The following is a 1,966-nucleotide window of genomic DNA, read 5'->3' on the forward strand; positions in this document are numbered from 1 at the left end:
TGAAAATGATGCAGTGAAGATAATGCAACTCCAATTTCCAGTCAAACAATAGCTTCAGGAGTAAACAAAGACACAAACAAAACACTTTTTTTATTACGATGCTTTCTAACAAAATGAATCTCATCTTCTTAAAAAATTCAAGCATTTCATAAAATAAATTGCATAAAAAAAGGTTTCAACATTTATCTTCATAGCTGCACACAAACTCTCATATGTAAATTTGAAAAAGGAACATCTTTCCTCCCACTATCAGTAATTTGGAATGGTACTGTTACGCTGAGACTGATATTTTGTAAAAACAAAATCATTACTACCATGCAAAAGTTAGCATGAACTGCCTCTTGTTTTTCATATATCATTACCATACATCACATGACACTTCCATATGCAGAACACACCAATACACCCAAGAACGTCTGTACGCAGATCTACAGCAATTTATCAATAGTGGTCATAGCAGACTTCAAGTTGTTGTACTGGGAAACAGACAGTGAAATGCCTAAAAAAGAGAAGAAAATATTAGCAACAGATAAAGGAAAACCCCCTTTATTATAAAACTCTTAACGAGAGAACCTCAGTCATTCTAATCCTCCCCCCACCCACCCCAAAAAAAAGACTAAGCCAATTCATACTCTTGTTACAAAACACCTATTATGAAACAAAGAAAAATTGGATACTGTCAAAGTATGAAAACTGTTAAGCAATGAATAAAAAGAATGATGCAATACTTACAAAGTATTCATAGTAAATACAAAATATGAAATAGTATTTGTCCATTAAAAATAAGAACATTAGAGGACATACATCTTAAATACAAAAATAACAAGAATTCACTCACCCTTCTTTCCTGGCAAGAGCTTTCCATCCTTCTCGTAGAACTCACGGATGTCGATGTAAGTCTTGCCCTTGAACTCTCTGATTGTGACCCTTCGGTTCTTATCTATACTCAAGAAGGGCTCCCCCTGTTCGTTGGTCTTGTGGTCCCCGGATGAAGACTTCTGTACAGGCTCATCCTGTAATGGAGGGGGATATGGCAATTGTAGAGAATTCTAATACCAAAATGTTTATTACAATATTTAAGTCAAATTCATTATATAGGCAAAAAGTATGTGGTTAACAACGTGGTTAATAACTCCAAATCACTTTTTTGGCAAGAAACTTATGACGGGGAGGTACAACATTGCCTCTACTTTGGTGCCCCAATCACCAGGATGACAGCTGACATCCACAATAATGAGCAAGACAATTTCTTAGGCACAGAGCAACATGCACTAATACACTCTGGCCTAAGCAAACATTACTAAAAACTTTAACAATTGTGAACGGGTTAAAGGGGAGAAGAGCAAGAATGGTTACTACAGACATATATAAATGAGAATAAATGACTTCACAATGCAAGAGATGCAACTGTTGCAGTTAGATTAAATTTTCATCAGCTTCACCATATTATCATGTAATTTTGACAGACTTCATTCAAACCTGTCAGAATACATTGCTAACAATGTGAAGTTAATTTTACTCTCAATTATACCTTTTCATACACTTGTCATACATGCCTCTGTGCAAGTCAGAATCACTAGCTTAAGGCAAAAGTAACTCTTCCCCTGCTTACTTCTTAAAGACTATTCCTCTTAAAATAAATCATCACAAATTAAATTGTTCGGGAGGGAAAATATCAATATTCAATTCAACACAGGTATAACCTTACCTCCACCGATGTATCACTTGTATCATCATCATCCGAGTCAGCTTTGCGCTTTGAGGACTCTTCGTTCTTGAGCTTCTTGGATTTATGCTTCAGATCCTTGTCCTTAGGCATTTTGGTACTGAAGGAAAGAGGGGATTGGATTACTAGATCAACATTACATACTGAATGATGTTCAGACCATGAAGTCAAGTTTTCTGGTTTTGTTTATATTTTCCTTACTAACAGCCAACACTAAAATCAGGAGGCTAAACTAAACAA

General features: G+C 35.5%; 1 protein-coding gene across 1 annotated transcript; it reads right to left on the bottom strand.

The window, feature by feature from the left end:
- Positions 1–77: 77 nt before the first annotated feature.
- Positions 78–1,864, bottom strand: LOC125028820 (RNA polymerase II transcriptional coactivator KIWI-like). The gene is made up of 3 exons (XM_047618344.1): positions 1,709–1,864; positions 839–1,013; positions 78–499 (listed from the first exon to the last, which is right to left on the bottom strand). Exons 1-3 carry the CDS (start codon positions 1,817–1,819, stop codon positions 429–431), a joined length of 357 nt encoding a protein of 118 aa, XP_047474300.1. The 5' UTR covers positions 1,820–1,864; the 3' UTR covers positions 78–428.
- Positions 1,865–1,966: the final 102 nt, after the last annotated feature.

Source organism: Penaeus chinensis, chromosome 9 (genome assembly GCF_019202785.1).
Source record: "Penaeus chinensis breed Huanghai No. 1 chromosome 9, ASM1920278v2, whole genome shotgun sequence".
Taxonomy (NCBI): Eukaryota; Metazoa; Arthropoda; class Malacostraca; order Decapoda; family Penaeidae; genus Penaeus; species Penaeus chinensis.

Coding starts and splice junctions, on each gene's coding strand:
- LOC125028820 (XM_047618344.1), bottom strand. CDS start 1,819: ATGCCTAAGGACAAGGATCTGAAGCATAAATCCAAGAAGCTCAAGAAC. Junction 1,014..1,708: donor CAAGTGATACATCGGTGGAG/GTAAGGTTATAC, acceptor CCTCCATTACAG/GATGAGCCTGTACAGAAGTC. Junction 500..838: donor GCTCTTGCCAGGAAAGAAGG/GTGAGTGAATTC, acceptor TCTCTTTTTTAG/GCATTTCACTGTCTGTTTCC.